General features: G+C 57.4%; 2 protein-coding genes across 6 annotated transcripts in view; both read left to right on the top strand.

Annotated features, from left to right (window-relative positions):
* COL7A1 (collagen type VII alpha 1 chain) overlaps positions 1-4,725 on the top strand; it is a 33,487-nt gene extending 28,762 nt beyond the window's left edge. Inside the window, exons 109-118 of one of the 2 annotated variants that reach the window (XM_066244982.1) lie at positions 13-75; positions 179-295; positions 467-544; positions 641-694; positions 864-912; positions 1,515-1,547; positions 1,765-1,851; positions 2,006-2,095; positions 2,230-2,427; positions 2,780-3,090. In XM_066244982.1, the coding sequence (XP_066101079.1) occupies positions 13-75; positions 179-295; positions 467-544; positions 641-694; positions 864-912; positions 1,515-1,547; positions 1,765-1,851; positions 2,006-2,095; positions 2,230-2,427; positions 2,780-2,796 (786 nt within the window). In that variant the 3' untranslated portion in view covers positions 2,797-3,090. Of the gene's footprint in view, positions 1-12; positions 76-178; positions 296-466; positions 545-640; positions 695-863; positions 913-1,514; positions 1,548-1,764; positions 1,852-2,005; positions 2,096-2,229; positions 2,428-2,779; positions 3,507-4,330 lie in introns of those variants that run through there. The other variant, XM_066244981.1, reaches the window with a different exon arrangement.
* Positions 4,726-6,156: 1,431 nt separating this feature from the next.
* PFKFB4 (6-phosphofructo-2-kinase/fructose-2,6-biphosphatase 4) overlaps positions 6,157-18,095 on the top strand; it is a 28,854-nt gene continuing 16,915 nt past the window's right edge. The window contains exons 1-3 of one of the 4 annotated variants that reach the window (XM_066244835.1): positions 6,157-6,246; positions 16,420-16,536; positions 16,668-16,764. In XM_066244835.1, the coding sequence (XP_066100932.1) occupies positions 6,180-6,246; positions 16,420-16,536; positions 16,668-16,764 (281 nt within the window). In that variant the 5' untranslated portion in view covers positions 6,157-6,179. Of the gene's footprint in view, positions 6,247-9,946; positions 10,117-12,160; positions 12,182-13,718; positions 13,854-16,419; positions 16,537-16,667; positions 16,765-18,095 lie in introns of those variants that run through there. The other 3 variants (XM_066244834.1, XM_066244837.1, XM_066244836.1) reach the window with 3 other exon arrangements.

Below are 18,095 nucleotides of genomic sequence, written 5' to 3' on the forward strand. Positions count from 1 at the left end.
TTCTGTTCCCAGGGTGACCGAGGCTTTGATGGGCAGTCTGGACCCAAGGGTGACCAGGGCGAGAAAGGGGAGCGGGTAAGTTGAGGCCAAGGTCATGGTGAACTGAGGAGATTGTGTTCTCTGGGAGGGAGTCCATCTTTGGGGGCACTGCCACTGACTCGGACTTGTTTCTCCCCAGGGGGCCCCAGGAATTGGTGGCCTCCCAGGTCCCAAGGGCAATGATGGTGCTAGTGGTCCACCAGGGCCACCTGGTAGTATTGGTCCCAAAGGATCTGAAGGACTTCAGGGCCAGAAGGTGAAGACTCTTGACCCCTGAACCTGCCTGCTCTTCCAGCCTCACTGGCTTCTGATCTTGAAACCTATCTCCCAGTCCCCGCTCCAACCTCTGACCCTCTAATCCCCAGCTCGCCCTACTTTGACCGCCCCCCACCACTGACCCTGCTCACCTGGTCATTATGTCTGACAGGGTGAGCGAGGACCCTCTGGACAGAGTGTGGTGGGTGCCCCTGGTGTCCCTGGGACCCCTGGAGAGAGAGGAGAGCAGGTGAGTGGGGATTCCTGCGCTTGGAATCAGAGATTGCAGTGACCTCTGGTGTCCCTGAGATCAGAGGTCACAGCTTGGACTCACCGTTGCACGTAGGGCCGGCCTGGGCCTGCTGGCCCCCGTGGGGACAAGGGAGAAGCCGCGCTGACAGTGAGTGTGGCCGGGTGGGCCGGGGCCCTGCCTCCCGCACCCACACCCTGGGCTCAGGTCCCTGGGCCTCTCACTTGATGCTGTCCCTCCATGATCCTTGCATCATGTGCCCTTTGTCCTTCCCTGGATCCGTGGGTTCTTCGTGATCCTTGTGGTCTGGTGCCCCCAGGAGGATGACATTCGGGGCTTCGTGCGTCAGGAGATGAGTCAGCACTGTGGTGAGTGCGGGCCTGCCCCACCCCAGCACCCCTAGAAAGGGTCAGGCAGGGTCCCCAGAACTTATGGGGGGCAAGGAGTCAAGGAGATGGGCAGATATGAATGGAGACACGGGATGCACGTGCTCAGGACAGGACCTCCCCACTGGAGACACAGGCAGAAGCGGACGGACATGAGTGATTCTGGATGCCCAGTGCGGCCACATGTGGAGAGGGTGGGGGGGAACAGCGCTGGTCCCTCTGGGCTCGGCATGGGGCAGGCCAGGGTTTCTCTGATGGCCAAGGGGCATCAGACAGTGAAGCTCTGTCCCCTCCATCTCTCTGCTGCCACTGCCTTCTGTCTCACGTCTGCCTGTTTCTGCCATCACTGTCCCTCCTTCTTGCTTGCCCTTTGCTGACCTCTTCCCAACTTTTCTCTCGTCCTTTCTGTTTCTTCTCTGCCTTTCTCCCTTTCTCTTCCTCTCTATCTCTCTGCGTCCCTTCCTCTCTCTCTTGTCTCTCTGTCCCTCCCTGTATACCTACCCCCTGTGTGTCTCTCTCCCCTGCCTCTTTCCATCTTTGTCTCTTGCTCTCTCACTATCTCGCTGCGCCCTCTGTCCCTCCAGCCTGCCAGGGCCAGTATGTCGCATCTGGGTCACGTGAGTAGTTTTCTGGTATTTTTTGCTCCCAGAACTTCCCTTGCCCCAGGCCCTGCCCTGCTCATCACCTGGTCCTCTCAGCAGGGGCCGGGCTGGGGTGTCCACCATGATGACCCCAGGCCCTGCCATGCCCGGCACCTGGGCCTCTCAGCAGGGGCTGGGCTGGGGTGTCCGCCATGACGACCCCAGGACCCTGAGCCCCTGCTCCTGGCTCCAGAACCCCTTTCTAGTTATGCTGCAGACACCGCCAGCCGCCCGCGCCTCCCTGTGCCTGTGCTCCGCGTTTCTCATGCGGAGGAGGAAGGTGAGGACAGCTGGGGACCCATGGGCTTGTGTGGGTGGAGCACACAGGGCACATGCATGGACACTTGTGCATACACATGGGAGACTGTGGGCTGGGGTTGGGCAGTACCAACCTGGCCCAGCAGCGGCCCTCAGCACACCCCACCCTGTGGCAGGCCGTGTGCCCCCCGAGGACGACGAGTACGAATACTCTGAGTATTCTGTGGAGGACTACCAGGACCCTGAGTCTCCCTGGGATAGCGCCGGTGAGAATGGTAGCTGGGCCCGGAGGGGTTCAGCAGGGGCAGGCAAAGCTGGTCCCTGCCAACCTCGGGTCAGCTCCTGTCTCTCTCTGACTGTCACCATCCCTGCTGACCTCCTGACCCCCCATTGACCCCAGGCCCCTGCTCGCTTCCGCTGGATGAGGGCTCCTGTACTGCCTACACCCTGCGTTGGTACCACCGGGCTGTGGCAGGCGGTACAGAGGCCTGTCACCCCTTTGTCTACGGTGGCTGCGGAGGGAATGCCAACCGTTTTGGGACCCGTGAGGCCTGCGAGCGCCGCTGCCTGTCCCAGATGGGCCAGAGCCAGAGAACAGGTATGGGCCTCCCCCTCCCGCTGCCCCCCAGGGGCCGACGCACTGAGCCTACCCAGATCAGGTCCTCGGTCAGGGTCCCGGGCCAGAAGCCCCCTCAGACTGGGGGACCTGGAACAGACCCTCAGGCCAAAGAGCTAAATAGAGAACCCAGCTGTCGAGTCCCCAGTATGGTCCGCTCCATGCTCTCTCCTTGAAAGAGCCGATACAGACCCCCTCTCAAAGGTCAGAGCCCCCTGCTCCTGTTGCCCCTCACACCTCCGGCACTGATGCTTTGCCCAGTGCTGCTCTGTGCACAGCCCATGTGTTGGGGAAGGTCAGGTGGCTGAAGATAGCTCCCAACCTGCCCCGCCAGGTGCTCTCCGGAGCTGAGGCCCCGATGACGAGCTGACCCAGTGACCCTGGGAGGAGTCGGTGTCTCAGCAGGACCCTGCTGTCCCATTCCTTGGTGCTAGAGTCTTACGTGCACGTGAGCGTGCATGAGTCTGTCCGTTATTTTAGTGACTTGGTCCCGTGGGTCTAGCCTTCCCCCCTGTGGACAAACCCCCATTGTGGCTTCTGCCTCCCTGGCCGATGACTCAGTGTGGGGGTGGCTGTGGGCAGTGAGCGGATGTGACTGTGTCTGACCCGCCCCTCGCCCCAAGCCTGTGATGACATGGTGCTGATTCTGGGGGGCATTAAAGCTGCTGTTTTGGAAAGCCCTTGTTGTGACTGCTTGGGGATGTGGGGGTGTCAGGAGGCTGGTTTTCCCTGGGAGGTCAGTACTATCCTGCACGGGTGTAGAGTCCCTCTGTCCAGCCCTGGTCACTGTCCTATGACCCTCAGTCCCCAACTTGTACCCAGAAAGGAGTAGACAGAGTGGGGACTGAGGGTATGTCCTCACTGCGCCCCAGGAGGGGATGAATCATAGGTAGGGGGCTGCCTCATGCCAGGAGACATGCCCCAGCTCCCACCCCACGGGGCTGAGGGAGATAAATGGGCCTGAAGGGGGCCGAGGGTGAGGTCACAGCACAGCACGCCTGGCCCCAGCCCTGGGCAGTCCCGGTGGCCCTGACTTACCCCAGCCGAGGCTGCTGATTCTGGTAGGACTGGGGTCAGTGTGGGATGGGCAGGGCTTGGGGGTTGAGTGGGTCCGGGTTTTGGGTGAGTGGAGGTCTCTGGACCTGAGGGGGTGCTGGGGTCCCTGGCTGCTTCTCCTTCTTAAGGACCCCCGTTCCCACCCCTCTGTCCTGGACCTGCTGCAAGTGCTGTTGCTTAGACCTCAAGCTCTGCCCCCTGTGTTCCTCTGTCCGCACCCTTGTTTCCCTCCTGGCGTCTGTCTCCGGCCAGGTTCTTCCCACCAGGCCTCCTTTATTTATTTATTTACTTATTTATTTAATTGACTTAAGAGAGAGGGAGAAAGAGAGAGAGAGAGAGAGAGATAGAAACATCAAATCTGTTCTTGTATGGGCCCTGACCCAGGATTGAACCCGCAACCTTTGAGTATCAGGACACTGACCAACCGACTGAGCTATCGCTGTCTGGCTGGGGCAGGCTCTCTCTGTTTTGCTTTGCCATCCTCTCACCCATCGCCATCTTTTTCTTTTTACCTTCTCCCCCATTTCTTTTTCTCCCTCCCTTTATAAATACAGGTGCCTACACTGTCCCTTTCTGAGTTTCTCTCTCTCTGCCTCACTCACACTCTTTCTCGCGCCACTGTCTCTCCTGCCCCTTCTCTGTCTCACTCTGCTCTCTTCATCTCTGTCTCTGCCACTCTCTGTCCCTGGCCTGGCCTCTCCAATTTTTACTTCTCATCTCAGTCTCTTCCTCAGTGTCTTGGTCTCTATCTCTCTGTGTTTCCCCTCTGTCCCTGTCCCTGAGCCACAGCTGACCCCAGCCTCTGCTTGGGCCTGTGTTCTCCTCGCAGCCTGACCACGCAATGACCGCATGGGCTCTGCTGGTGCTGATGGTCCTGACTTCGGGCAGGGTCCTGCTCGTCCCGGCGACCCCTATCCCAGCCTTCCAGATCCTCCCTCAGAACTTTCCCCCGACCACTCCCTGCCCTGTGGCCTCGGAGAGCGCCTCGGCCAGCACCACAGGCCCAGCCACTGTGCGGAGCGCCCCCAGCCCCGGCCCCCGGCCTGGCCCACGCATCACCCTCTCGCTGGATGTCCCCCTCGGCCTCCAGCAGATCCTGCTGCAGCAGGCCCGCGCCAGAGCCGCAAGGGAGCAGGCTGCCTCCAATGCTCGTGTCCTGGCCCACGTGGGCCGCCGCTGAGCCTGAAGGACGGGCCGCGTGGGTGGGGAGCCCTTGATGGCAGCGGCGGAACTGGACAGTGCGGCTTCTGGGCACCGTGCATCCGAGCACCACCATGAGATCACCGCCATGTGCTGTCAGTCGTATCAGAGGGCCTTCCAGAGTCAGAGCGTCTGGACAGCCGCGTCAGGTGGCTGCCAAGTGGAGCCTTGCCATGCTTGAGAGCCACACAGACTTACAATGTGTCTGGACAGACTGGACACTACCGTGGAAGGTCACTCCACATGGAGGTGTGCTATGTGTGGTGTCCCATGGTCACGGAGCATCTGGACACCACCCCATGTGATCACTTTCACACCATTTTCAAGAACCTCAACACAGGAGCCCACCACTCAGTGTCTGAGACCAGTTCACCCACGACCAGACCCTCGGGTCGGCCCTACCTCCACAGGTCGCCACACGGAAGGGCTGGCTGATGGCCACTTGCGTGTCTGTGTTCCCTGGGGCAGCACCCGCCCCCGATGGATGGGGCCGTCGGGGGCATCTCCAGGCACAGGTGGCTGTTGTGGAGAGTCTGTGGCTGAGGCTGCCTTGTCTGTGTGTGTGTGTGTGTGTGTGTGTGTGTGTGTGTGTGAGAGAGTGTGTGTGTGTGCGGGTCTCTGATCTCTGACAGCTGCAAGTGTGTGTGAGCAAGGTGAGGCATGAGGGGGCTTGGAGGAACAGGTGTCAGTCCCCCAAACCTGCACGAAGCATGCAGAGCACACAGCCAAGCACTGTCCTCGCTGCGCCCCTGCACCCCCGTCTCGGCCCCTGACACACGTGGCTCAGGGACAGGAGGCTCAGGCTGGGGCTTGGCCCAACTCTGCCTCTCCCTCATCAAAGTGCCCTGAGCAAGTGTGCGTCCCTTTCTGAGCCTGTTTCCTCCTGTGGGGAAGAGTGATGCCACCAAGCTTCTTGTGAGCATTGAGTGACAGGTGTCCAGGGAGGTTCTGGAATGCTGGAAGTGCTCAATAAATGAAGAGACTGGAGAATGGGGTGACGAGGAGTCCCGCAGTCGTGTGCACCCGGGCAGTGACACACAGAAGCCAAGTCATAGCTGGCTCTGCTGCCCCTCTGCCCACCCCCACTCCCAACCCCTGGCCCCTTGGTATGGGAGGAATAAGTTGGTTTTGCCTCATCTCACGCTGCCCACTCCGTTGCTGGGCCTGAGATGGACTGACCTTCTGGGTGGTGTGGACAGGCCTGCCTGAGGATGGGGCAGGTGCTCTGGGCTGCGCCGACTACTCCAGCGGGAGAGGAGAGCAGAACTGGGCAGTAGGGACAGCGCTGGCTGGAAAGAGGCAGTACTGGCCAGAGTGTGGCTGCCTGGAGTGGGGGCCCTGACGTTGATCTCGGGGAAAGCTGCCGTGGGGGCGGGCCGGGGGCGGGGCCACGGGGCAGGCTCCTTTCCCCAGAGCCCGAGGGCGGGGTTGCTGGACTCCACCCTGCAGGGGGCGGTAGCCCAAGCCAGTGGGGTTGCATGATGGACAGAGGCACGGAAGGAGGGAGCTTCCTGGCAGACCCCCGGTCAAGGAGCAGCAGGCCAGGTAGGCATAGGGTGGCGTGGAGAGTGGGGGGATTGGGAAATGACCTGGGAGCAGTGGGGTTGGTGCAGAAATGGTATGAGGTTGCTGGGGGTCTCTGCAGGTATAGGGGTGCTCTGGGGGCATCAGCCTGTCCCTGGTCTGGAAGAGGGGGAACACTGTAGCCTAGCAGGGGCGAGGGAGCTGGGCCAAGGGGGAACTATAAATAGCTTCTCCCTCCAGCCCAGGAGGAGGGACAGCCAGCTGGAGCTGCTCAAGGCCTTGCTGCTGGGCCCTTTGCTGGCCTCTAAGGGGTCACATTGGTCCAGGTACCCCCTCAGGGGTCACACCAGTTTGGGGAGATCCAGAAGCTCATTTGGGAAGTTTTTCATGATTTGGCTTTAGTGCTTATACCAGAACACCTACTGTGGGCCTCATGCCCATCCTGAGCTGCACTAAGCACCTAGTGTGTGCTCTGTCCTGGTCATGAACCTCTCTGAGCCCTTTCTGTGTTCCGTGGCTGGTCCTGAGTCACTCTGAGCACGTACAGTGTGCCCTGTGCCAGGCTGGAATCAGAAAGTGTAGATCAGGGTTCCCAGTGCACTTGGTCACATGGCTCAATGCCTCCAAGTTGGAAACTCACACTCTGTGAGCTCTGGCCCCAGGGAGACACAGGATGATCCTTGGCCAGAAATGGCCAGAGGAAACTGGGACTCCTGGGAACTCCCTGAACCTCACAGTGGCAGCGAAGGGGAGAGGAGGAGGGGAATAAATGGGACGGGAGGCAGCAGAGAGCAGCAGGCCCACTAAAGCCTGCCTGTCTCTTTTCTTTAGAGAGAGAAACACTGACTTGTTGTTCCACTTATCTGTGCATCCATTAGTAGAGTCTTGTATGAGCCCTGACCAGGTTCCAAACCGCAACCTTGGTGTATTGGGGTGATGCTCCAACTGAATTACCCAGCCAGGGCCTTGCCTGTCTCTTTGAGGGCCTAGATGCAAGCCTTGTTAGTGTGCATGTGTAGCTGTGCACACACACATGCTTTCGTGCATTGGCATGTGCGTCTGTGTAGTATTCATTGAGGTCCCTGGGCCCTCAGGCTGCGGAGGGTGGCTTGGTGGTTGGGCCAGGGCTGGCCACTAGATACAGGATGGAAGAGTCTGAGCACTGAGAATGAGGACTGAAGACTCTGGGCACCCCACAACTTGTAGTCCGGGACGCTGGAAGGATGTCCAGTGGCCAGTGCAGAGGGCAGAGGGCACCACGGGAGGCAGCCAGGACCAGGCGAGGAGGGTTCATGGTGGGAAGACTGAACAGAATATGTTCGCACCTGTGTGCATACTGACACCCGGGCACACTTCCCACCCCGGGGTCAGGACAGCTGGCTCACTCTGCCATGAGGGCGCGAAAGCCATGACGTCCCGTCCTGAGCCTGGGGTTGAGAAAGCCAGGAGAGCATTTCCATGGAGGGAGCGAACAAGAGCACAGATGTGGAGCTGGAGGTGTGATGGTGGGAGGTGAGGCTTTGAGGGCTGCAAGTTGCACTGAGTCCGTCCTGCTCTGTGGGCTGGCTCTGTGACCCTGCTCCCCTTCCTCAGTTTTCTCCCGGAGAAATGAAGCCATGGGAGAGGAGATGGGGAGTATCCTCAGAGCAGGTGTGGACCTTGGCCTTGGGGAGGGGCCCCAGCTCCTCGTCCTGTAGATCTGTGGCCTCTCACTGGGTATCGGGACTTGGGAGGGTTTGTCTGGCTCAGCTCAAGGGTCAGACTGTTTGGGGAAGAAGGGGAGGTGAAGAGCTGCTGCATTTCCTTGAAAGGCAGGCTCAGGCTCTCTGGATATGGAGATGCTTCCCAGACATGGCTCTGGCCTCCTTTCCTGCCCTGGGTGCCCCCTACCCTAGCCTCTGACTAACATCCCAAGAGTACTGGGGAGGAGTATGGACAGGTCTGAGGAGGTGCTGGGTGTCTGAATGTTAGAGGACGCAGCCTTTAAAGTGTGTGCTGGGAGTTGGACAGGGTGTGAGCATGTGGTAACAAAGTCTCTGAGGCCAAGATGGCCCCAGGATGACCTTGGCAGTGGCCAGGAGATAGACAGGAGAGCTGGCTGTGTCATGAACAGAATGAGTGGCTTTGGGGAAGTAGGAAGCAGGGCGGTCACAAAGGGCATCCTGTTCATCAGAAGCCACCCACGGGTGTGCTCAGAGCTGCTGGGCACAAGGGGAGAGGTGTAGGGAACACTGCAGAGGGAGCGTGAAGGAGGAAGTGGCCAGATCTGTCTGAGGCAGGGCATCCCCAGGGGAGGCAGCTAGAGCTGGTTTCAGGAAGGGTCTAGTTGGGCTTCCAGCATGTGGAACTCCTGAACCTTCATTTTCTGGGAAGTGGGCAAGCCATCTGTATCAGAGTCATCTTAAGATGCCAGGCTCTGGCCTGACCAGGTGGTGTGCAGTGGATAGAGCGTCGGACTGGGACATGGAAGACCCAGGTTTGGGACTCTGAGGTCACCAGCTTGAGCGCAGGCTCATCTGGTTTGAGCAAGGCTCACCAGCTTGGACCCAAGGTCGCTGGCTCGAGCAAGGGGTCATTCTGTCTGCTATAGCCCCCCCCCCCCCCGCAAGGCACATATGGGAAATCAATCAATGAACAACTAAGGAACCACAACAAAGAACTGATGTTTCTCATCTCTCTCCCTTCCTGTCTGTCTGTCCTTATCTGTCCCTCTCTCTGACTCTGTCTCTCCCACAAGAAAAAAAAAAATGGATTTTTCAGACACTGACACATTTCATCTATACCAGACTGATGACCTGTACACTCCCTTTTCAGGGAGCCCCAGAGAGCTTGGTTATGAGGTCCCGCTCACTTGCTCCAGGTAGGCTGGGGTTTAGCCCGCGCTCCCCAGCAGCTAAGGCAGAGAGAGAAACTTGATCAACTTTGAAATTTGTCCTGGCTGCCCTGGCCAGATAGCCCAGATGGTTAAAGCTGTCGTCCCCAAGTGCAGAGGTTGCAGGTTCGATCCCAGTCAGGGCACGTACGGGAACCCCCGTCTCTTTCCTGCTCTCTTCCTTCCTCTCTCCAAAATCAATAAAATAAAAATTAAAAAGAAATAATAAAAAAATTGTCCTGGGTCCTTGTCCATGAGATAAAGGAGATTTTTCAGCGTAGTTGAGCAGGTAGCTCCTGTCAGCAGGGTAGATAGAGTCCCGGACTTGGAGCAGAAGAGAGGGGTGCGGTGCAAGACCCGCAGGGCGCAGAGGAGACATCAGGCCAGTGATTAGGGTCATGCAGAGGCCCCCACGCTGGTCCTGACCGATCAAGACCTGCGAGTCACGTAGGCCCAGCTCCACTGCATGAAAACTCCTACCTCCTAGGGGCCCTGAGGTCCCGCGTGGTACAAAACGAACCTCAGGCGCCCGGGAGGCAAGGTGGCAATTGCCTGGGCGAGGCCTTGGGAGAGACCCACGCAAATCAGCGCGATCAGGTGTGGAGTGTGCCAGGCGAGGTCCGCACCACCACGGACTTGGGTTTGTACGGAACTGGGCATGCGCGTCAGATATCCCGGCATGAAGGGCGGGCCCACTTAGTCCGAAACCCGCGGGTCCCCGAGTTGGGCATGCGTGGTGGAGGTCAGGCCCTCTTTAGTTAGGGTGGAGCCTAATCGTTCTGGGGCGGGGTCTGCGGGAGTTGGTCTTGCGTCATCGCAGCTTGAGGAGGGGCGGGGCCTGGGGCGGGGCCTCGAGTGGCCTTAGTTGGTGCGGCTTACCCCGGTGGGAAGCCGCGCAGTTTGACTCTTACCTGTCTTCGGGATGGCGTCCCCACGGGAATTGACCCAAAACCCCCTGAAGAAGATCTGGATGCCGTACTGCAATGGGCGGCCCGCCCTGCACGCCTGCCAGCGCAGTGGTGAGGCGGGGTCCGCGGGGAGCGGGGAGGACGATGCACGGGGGTGGGTGGATAGGACGGCCTGGGCAGTAGCCTCGCACCGAGAGACAGAAGCGGACGGGAGCCGGTGCGGAACCGGGGACAGGGGAGGCTGCCAAGACTAATGGGAGGGGAACAGGAACAGGTGGTAGGCTGGGGACAGGTGTATGGCGATGTCTGGGCTCCTCGAGGGCCAAGTCCGGCCGCCACCACCTCTGGGAAACCCCTCAGCCCCTTCGCACTGGACAGTATCCCCATGGCCAGGGGAAGACCTGGAGCCCCATGCTGCCCTCTCTGCTGGCCAGAGAGCGTGGGCCGGGTGGTTGGGCCAATTCTGAGCTGCGTTGGTCCTGGACAAATTGTTTGTCTCTCTGAGCCCAGAACTCTCAAAGGCCCAAGAGTGGACTAGCCTTCCAGTGGGAGGAAGGGTGCACCCCTTGGTGTTCACCGCCCACCTCTTCACCTAAAACCAAGTTTGGGGAGGAATTTCAGGCAAGTGCAGGATAGAGACAGTGAGGACACTGTTCCATATGGGCCTGTCTTTGTGTCCAGGGATGTGGAAGCGTTCACATAGGGTTGTGGGTGAAGGGTAAAATTTGAGGGTGAACCATCTAAGAGACATGCTAAGGTTCATGAAATTGTTAAGGGCTCACCATTCCTGGGGTCCTGGGTATTCAATCCACTACCTTGACTTTCCACTTGTCTTTAAATGAGTCTGCAACCTTTTTATTAGGAAGAAAAGTAAAGGTCTGTTTTAAGAATAACTGAAACATGGTAATGAATTGGCAATTTGGCAAGCACCGCAGAGAACATCTAGTGCAACTCCTGGTACAGATATGGAAATGGAGATGGGGAGTTTGGGTAATGTGCAAGGTCTCCCTGCACTCCTGACCGCTGCTTGGCCATGATAAGGGAGGGGAGAGTGCTCTGTGCTTGTCCTGCTTGGAGGGCAGCCCAAGAGCCTCGGCTTTAACCGTGCTGTGCATCCTGGGGGAGGGATGTCTGTATCTCTTACCACACTGTGGGTCCTGGCAGAGGGTGGCCCTGACTCTGACCATGATATAGGTCCTGGTGGGGAACCGAGCCTATGATCATGCTTTTAGTCCTGGGCCCATGGCATTCCAGTCAGTGATCTGAGTCCACAGGGCTTATGGCATGCCTCTCTGCCAGACTTTTTTGGAGGTGTGGAGGCTGAAACGTCTCCCTCCTGTGCCTCTAGACAGTCTGTGTTAGTGCTGTGTTGTCCTAGGTGGGAGGTAGCTGCTGTTCTTACATAAAGGGGAAGGAGTGAGAACTTGGACTTTGGAGGCAGGATCACTCAAGCCACCTCATGGCTCAGTGGCGTGACCTTGGACAAGGAGCTGATCCTCTAGTCCTGGCTTCTTTATCTGTGCAATGAGACTGGCATCATCTGGCTCCTTGAAGCTGCTGTGAGCCTCTTGATGAGTGGGTGCTCAGTAAGGGGTCACGGGCCCTGTGTAGTTCTACCAGAATTTCTTCGCTTCTTGCTACCTCAGAGTCGGGGATTGAAGCATCAAGTCTACAGGGGGGAAGGGAGCGGCAGCCTAACGGGGAGGGGACTTGCCTAGGTCTCACAGCCCCTTGGGCAGGGCCTATCTTTTCTCAAGCTCCAAGTCTGTAATTACTATAAAATACTGCTCTGGTCTGCTCAGTCAGTTAGAGCACCGTCCCAAAGCGCAGAGGTTGCTAGTTTGATCCCCAGTCAAGGCACATACGGGAACAGATCGATGTTACTGTCTCTTTGTCCTCTGTCTCTCTCTCCCTGCCTCTCTCTCTAAAATCAATGAAGTAAACATTAAAAAAAAAAATACTACTCTGGCCTGAGCAGAGGGGCGCATGCCATTCCTCTGCCGCAGGGTATGGCAGTGGCATCACTGTGGGCTGGCCCAGCACCAGAGGTGCTTTCTGGAGGAGGAGGTGGCACTCAAGAGGCCAAAGATGAGACCTGCAGATTGGGAGGGCGGCCCAGGCTACGGTGCCAGAGTTCACAGCAGGGAGTGCGGTAGCCGTGAGTGAACATGGGCCTGTGCGTGCCCCAGGGACTGCGCTTGTGCAGTTTACCTGCTACAGAGCGGGCTAGGTTGGGGGGCACAAAGACAGGGGAGGGCCTGAGGGTGGGTGGTGGGTAGAAGCCGACTCGATGACAAGGGTTTGTAGAGAAGAGGGCGCAGGGTCTGAGGCAGGTCCGTGCTGTGTGGTGGGTTGTCTCTGAGGTCTGGTCCCCAGCTCCTTCAGGCACCAGAGGCTGATTGGAGGTGGGGCCTCCTCCACTCCAGCTCTTCGTTAGCAATCCTTCCTCCTTTTGATAAAATTCTGGCCACACCTGAGATCTGGAAGCTGCTGGCCGCTCAGTTCAGACCTCGGGGAGCTTTGGGAGCAGGTGAGGCAGTGAGGAAGAGGGGACTCGGGAGCACAGCAGAAAGGACAGTGTTTGTCTGATGGCTTTTCTTAGCCCTAAGGTGGCAGGCCTCTTCCTGGTCTGGACGTGACGAACGTGCACAGGACAGTAGGAGAGCTGACTTTCTCTCCCCTCTGAACAGGACAGTGGCACCGTGCTGGTTAACGTTCGGTTCTTCCTTCCCCCATCTGGCTCAGGGAAGTGGAGCAGCTGCAGTTCAGAAATCAGTTCTGGAACTTGTGGCTGCCCTGTGGTGGCAGCACCAGAAAGTGGTCATCGTCCAGCACCAGTTTCAAGCCTTTTGCCTGCTAGGGCCCCCGTGGTCTTAAGCAGATGTGCAGGACAAGGAACTAGTGAGGCAAGCTGTGTGACATGTCTTCAGATTTCCTTCCGCATATACCCAGTGTCCTAAACAGTGTGTCCTGCTGCCCCATTGCTCAACGCTGGGGTCCTTGATGGCCCGGAGCTGCGTGCTCCAGCTCGCCTGGTCCATGTGCTCTGCTTTGGTGCAGTCGTGTCTGCCCCCCGCGTGGGCCTTAGTTTGCCGCTTCTGCATTGCTGGGGCTTTCCTGGTGTTTTGCTGTTGGAAGCAGAACTGTTGTGAATACACTTGTACTTTGATATTTCTTTTGGGTCATTTCCTTTGGAGCTTATCTTGAGAAACAGAGGTAATAGGTCATTTATTGCTCTTGTTTTGTGCCTGGCCTGAATTGCTGCCCTGCTTGCCCACCGTGGCTGTGCACGGAGCAAGGGGATGCTGGCAGCAGACACCGTGGGAGGAGTCCAGGGAATCTCTGGGAAGATAGATGTGAAGGAGGGGAGGCGGGACCCCAGTTTCGAGGTCGGTCGGTCGTGGAAGAACCCTCCAGGGTGCAGCGGGAAGGGATGGCCTCACCACAGGGGGCAGGATGGCTCAGGTCTCCCGCATGGTTAGCAGTGGCGCACAGCCCTGTAGGAGCCGTGGCCAGCTGGCCAGGAGTTGTGCGATCCACGCAGGCCCGTGGCTGGCTCTCAAGACATAGGGCCTTGCCTAGCTTGTTTTTCTCTCGCCGTAGCCTGTGCTAGGTTTCTCTGCAAGTCTCACTCCTGCTCAGCAGCTGTTCATGGGATTCCCTCCTGTCCTCCCCTGGCACTCACTGTTTGTGTCACATTTGTTTGCCCAAAGGTCATGCACAAGAGTGATGGAGCCCCTGCTGGCTAGTAGGGCCCTTTATGTCTCTGCAGGCTGGGGACAGATGTGCCTCTGCACCCCAAGTCCCAAGAGCAGTCAATGCTAAGGTGCACTTGTGTTCTTAGCCAGGTGAGCTGCTTTTCTTTCTTCCTTCCTTTTTTAGAGAGAGAGAGAAACATCAATTGCACTCATTGGTTGATTCTTTTTTTTTTTTTAACAGGGACAGAGAGAGAGAGTCAGAGAGAGGGATAGATAGGGACAGACAGACAGAAACGGAGAGATGAGAATCATCAATCATCAGTTTTTCGTTGCGACACCTTAGTTGTTCATTGATTGCTTTCTCATATGTGCCTTGACCGTGGGCCTTCAGCTGACTGAGTAACCCTTTGCTTGAGCCAGTGACCTTGGGTCCAAGCTGGTGAGCTTTTTGCTCAAGCCAGATGAGCCCGCGCTCAAGCTGGCAACCTTGGGGTCTTGAACCTGGGTCCTCCACATCCCAGTCTGACGCTTTATCCACTGCAGCACCACCTGGTCAGGCTATTGGTTGATTCTTGTATGTGCCCTGACTGGAGATTGAACCCACAACCTTGATGTATCAGGGCAGTGCTCTAACCAACTGAGCTACTCTGGCTAGGTCTGCTCCTTAGGTACTTTTACAGAGAGATAGTGCTAGACCTTCCTGAGGGGTTATCATCTTGTCTTACAGATGAGGACAGAGTCAAGGTAGGAACCCAGGCCTCTCTGACTTTAAGCCCCAGGTAGGGCTGGCCCCGGGGCCACTGTGCCTCTGCCAGGTGGGGCCTGGCAGTCTGTCTAAGGAGGGCTGCCAGGAAAATGCACTTGCAGAGCCACTGTGGCAAAAGAAGGGCACTGACAGGTCCCCACATCCGTCCACCTGTTTGCTGTGGTGCCACCTGCCCCAGTTCCTGAGGGTGAAGGAAGGGAGGCTTCCCGAGAGCACACTGAGAGCCGAGCTGGGTCACAGGAGGCTGGTATTTCTGCTGTTTTGGGGTCCATCCTGGTGGGCCAGGACATTGGTCGGGGGGAGCTCTATCCAGACCCGGCCCTGCCTCCAGCCTCGCAGCTTCTCCCATTGGCGCACTGACCTGGTGACACCTGGGATGGTAGGTTGAACTATCAGAGGGACCGCTGTTGCGGACACCAGCCTGGGTCTGTGGCCTCAGCCCCTGGGCAGCCCTCACCCTGTTGGGTTTCGGGATGCTTCCCTTTGTCCCCCTGCTCATAATTTCTGAGTACCAACTCTGTGCCAGGCCCCAAGATCCCCAGTGGCTCAGGCCCTGCAGGGCTGTTTTCTCTCCAAGTGATGAGTCACGGGGAGCAGACTCCTGAGGGAGATTGCTGGTGTTGAGGGAAAGAGTGCGCCAGCTGGCATGGACGTGCCCTGGAGGAAGGTCTTGGGGAGGAAGCAGTTCTTGAGCTGGGCTGTGTACGGGGAAGAGAAGTGAACCCTGTACGGGTGGGATGTGGAATGATCATTGGAATCCTGGCCAAGGACCCCCCAGATTCTGGCTCCGCCCTGCTTGCCATGGGAACTCCCCAGCGGTGTTTAGCCCGGGGTGTGGCAGGTCCAGCTCTGTGTCTGGTGATGCACAGCAGAACAAGGGCTGGTGGCATCCCACTGTGTCTGCTGGTGCCCAGGCAGGTCTGGCGAATGGGGGTGGGGGGAGCAACAAACCTTCTCTACACTCATGGTTCTTCTGGCTGGTCTAAAAATCAGATCGACGTGAAAAAGATTAGTAAGAGAAAGCAACCAAATTAAATACATACGTATGATCTGGAACCCCACATATATGAGAGATTCAAAGACAGAAAGGGGGTTGAGGTATATAAGACATCTTGAGTTAGGGATGAGGTATTGCAGCTTGGGGTCTTCAAAGGAGAATTGCGGGAGGATCAGAAGAACAGACCTTTAGTAACGAAGTTGGCCCTGCCCTGTAGAAGTTATCTCTGATAAAAGCTTATGAGCTCCCTGGCCGGTTGGCTCATTGGTAGGTAGAGCATTGGCCTGGTGTGCAGGAGTCCTGGGTTCAATTCCCAGCCAGGGCACACAGGAGAAGCGCCCATCTGCTTCTCCACCCCTCCTTCCTCTCTGTCTCTCTCTTCCCCTCCAGCAGCCAAGACTCCATTGGAGCAAAGGTGGCCTGGGTGCTGAGGATGGCTCTATGGCCTCTGCTTCAGGCACTAGAATGGCTCTGGTTGCAACAGAGCAATGCCCCAGATGGGCAGAGCATCGCCCCCTGGTGGGCATGCCGAGTGGATCCCGGTCGGGCGCATCCGGGAGTCTGTCTGACTGCCTCCCCATTTCCAACTTCAGAAAAAAATAAATAAATAAAATAAAAGCTTATGGGCAAGACCTCTAATTCAAATTCTCTGTAGTTGTGGGGAGAGAACAAAAGAACCTCTTGAGCCTGTGGCTAAAGTTGCCTTTAGCTCAAAACCATCTGCATACCACAGAGGCACATATCGGGATGGCTTGTTCTGGGCCCTCATTGGGGCATGACAGCAGTGGCTTGAGACTAGGGTCTGGGGTGCTCAGGGAGCTGTGTGATGTGAGGAGACTTGGAAGGCGTAGCTGATGCCAGTCTTGTGCCCTGAGGCGAGGAACTTGCAAAGAAGGGGAAGGACACTGGGAGGGGACCTTACCCTTGTCTGACTTGTGCTCCTTGCCTTTCAGTTTGCATGACCAACTGCCCAACACTCATTGTCATGGTGGGTCTGCCTGCCAGGGGCAAGACCTACATCTCCAAAAAGCTGACTCGCTACCTGAACTGGATAGGCGTGCCCACGCGGGGTAAGACTTGACCTTGGCTTTCTGAGTGGGGCTATGTGAGGGAGGGGCAGAGACACAGGGCCTGGGGTGGTCAGGTCAGGACTTGGGGAGGGTTGCTGTTGTATGAAAGCCGGGCCTTTCCTCTCCTCCAGAATTCAACGTGGGTCAGTACCGCCGGGACATGGTCAAGACGTACAGATCTTTTGAGTTCTTCCTTCCAGACAACGAAGAGGGCCTGAAAATCAGGAAGTGAGTGTGTGTGTGTGTGTGTGTGTGTGTGTGTGTGTTTACAGAGAGGGCCCTGGAGCCCAGTTGCTGGTAATAACAGAGCTGCTTCTGAGCCCTGGCCCTGCTCCGTTCCACCCGGTAGGTGGTTGGGGGTGGGCTGAGTTTGGAGACAAGGGGAGGGGTTTGTGGTTCCTTGGTGTCTGGCCCTGGTGTTGTGAGCCCTTGGGCAGGACATCCTGTGGGAGGTGGTGGAAGCTTAGCTAGGGCAGGTCAGGGACGGCCTCCGGGTGGGGAGGGGAGCCCTATGGGTGTCGGGGAACAGGCCTCAAAGATGGGACGGAGTGGGAGTGAGACCACCTCCTGGCACTTCGCAAAGCAGAGGATCAGCTAGGAACGGGGGTCTTCCCTCCCTTGCCCCAGGATAAGCCCCCTCCTATACATCTGGAAGATGGTCAGCAAGTGCTTGGCATGTGTGGGGTAGACCTTAACTTGGCTTTGAAGTGCTGGGCAACTTGTTCACACGCCTGCTGTTATTTATGAATATAAATTTGCATATGATAGCCACCCCTACCCCCCACCCTCCACCTGAACTGAGTCCTTTCTCAAAGAAGCTGAGCCCCAGCTGGTAGTCCCAGGAGCTATACTGTGCTCCTGGCAGGTGTCAGCTGCGGGGTCAGGAAGCTTTCCTGCCCTTTATCTTGGCCCAGCCGTTGTGCTAGGGCGTTGAGCAGAGGCCGGCCCAGCTCTGCTGACTGCCCCAAGCCAAGCACAGCCCCAGGCCAGAAGCCACCTGGGTCTGGACACTAGGCAGCCAGCTCTCTTTCTGGCCACCAGGTGGCAGGAGCTCCCCACTGTGGGTCTTGGCCCTTTTCCCATCTTTGCTCTTGGGTCAATGGTTGGGCCAGGCTGCTTAGTTCATTTTCCAATGAACCAAGAAAGGAATGAGAGTCTGACATTCAGGCCTCTGTGGCCAATTGTGGGTAAAGCTCAAGGCTGGACGCTCTGGTGGTATCAACCCAGACAAGGAGGGGACTGATACTCGGACTCCTTCTGTGTGATACCCATTGTCATCCCCCCCCATTTTACAGATGAGTAAACTGAGGCTCAGAAGTCTCACACAAGATAACAAGCGATTTGACACACCCCATGGGAACACATGGGTTCATACACATGTGCAGTACCCATGTGTGTAGTCACACTATACATGTGAGTATGCACACATACGGACACCTACACATATAAATACTCATGCATGTGCGGTCAAGGTCACATAGCACACAAGGACATACTCCTGCACGCCTCATATGCACACACAGGCACCCTCGTGCCCACCCGTGTAGACAAATGCACAC

Source organism: Saccopteryx bilineata, chromosome 10 (genome assembly GCF_036850765.1).
Source record: "Saccopteryx bilineata isolate mSacBil1 chromosome 10, mSacBil1_pri_phased_curated, whole genome shotgun sequence".
Lineage (NCBI taxonomy): Eukaryota > Metazoa > Chordata > Mammalia > Chiroptera > Emballonuridae > Saccopteryx > Saccopteryx bilineata.